The following is a 307-nucleotide window of genomic DNA, read 5'->3' on the forward strand; positions in this document are numbered from 1 at the left end:
CCCCGGGGGGGGGGGCCGGGGGGCCGCGGGGGGCTACTGGGCCGGCAGCCGGGACGTGAAGAAGTTAGTGCGAGGGGGGGGAGGGGCCGGTCCGCTCACCCAGTCACCCTTGCGCACCGACCTCTGCCCTCTGGGGGTCCTGGGGGTCTCCCTCCCACTGCAATGCGGGACCCCAGGGGCTGGGCCGTCGGTGTTCCCACCGCGGTGGTCCAGGCTGAGCGGGCAGGCGGCTGGACGCAGCGCTCCGCGACCTTCCTGAGATGGGGGCTAAGCCTGGGCTGGAGGTGGGGCGGGGGCGCGGCCCAGG

At 76.2% G+C, this 307-nt stretch overlaps 1 protein-coding gene across 1 annotated transcript in view; it reads left to right on the plus strand.

Annotated features, from left to right (window-relative positions):
- The window catches only part of SPPL2B (signal peptide peptidase like 2B), a gene marked incomplete in the record, with an annotated part of 10,843 nt that overhangs the window by 4,059 nt on the left and 6,477 nt on the right, over positions 1–307 (plus strand). Inside the window, 1 exon segment of the mRNA XM_027769620.1 lies at positions 29–63. Within this exon segment, the coding sequence (XP_027625421.1) occupies positions 29–63 (35 nt within the window).

The sequence above is a fragment of the Tupaia chinensis genome, unplaced genomic scaffold, assembly GCF_000334495.1.
Source record: "Tupaia chinensis unplaced genomic scaffold, TupChi_1.0 Scaffold149964_2, whole genome shotgun sequence".
Classification (NCBI taxonomy): Eukaryota; Metazoa; Chordata; class Mammalia; order Scandentia; family Tupaiidae; genus Tupaia; species Tupaia belangeri.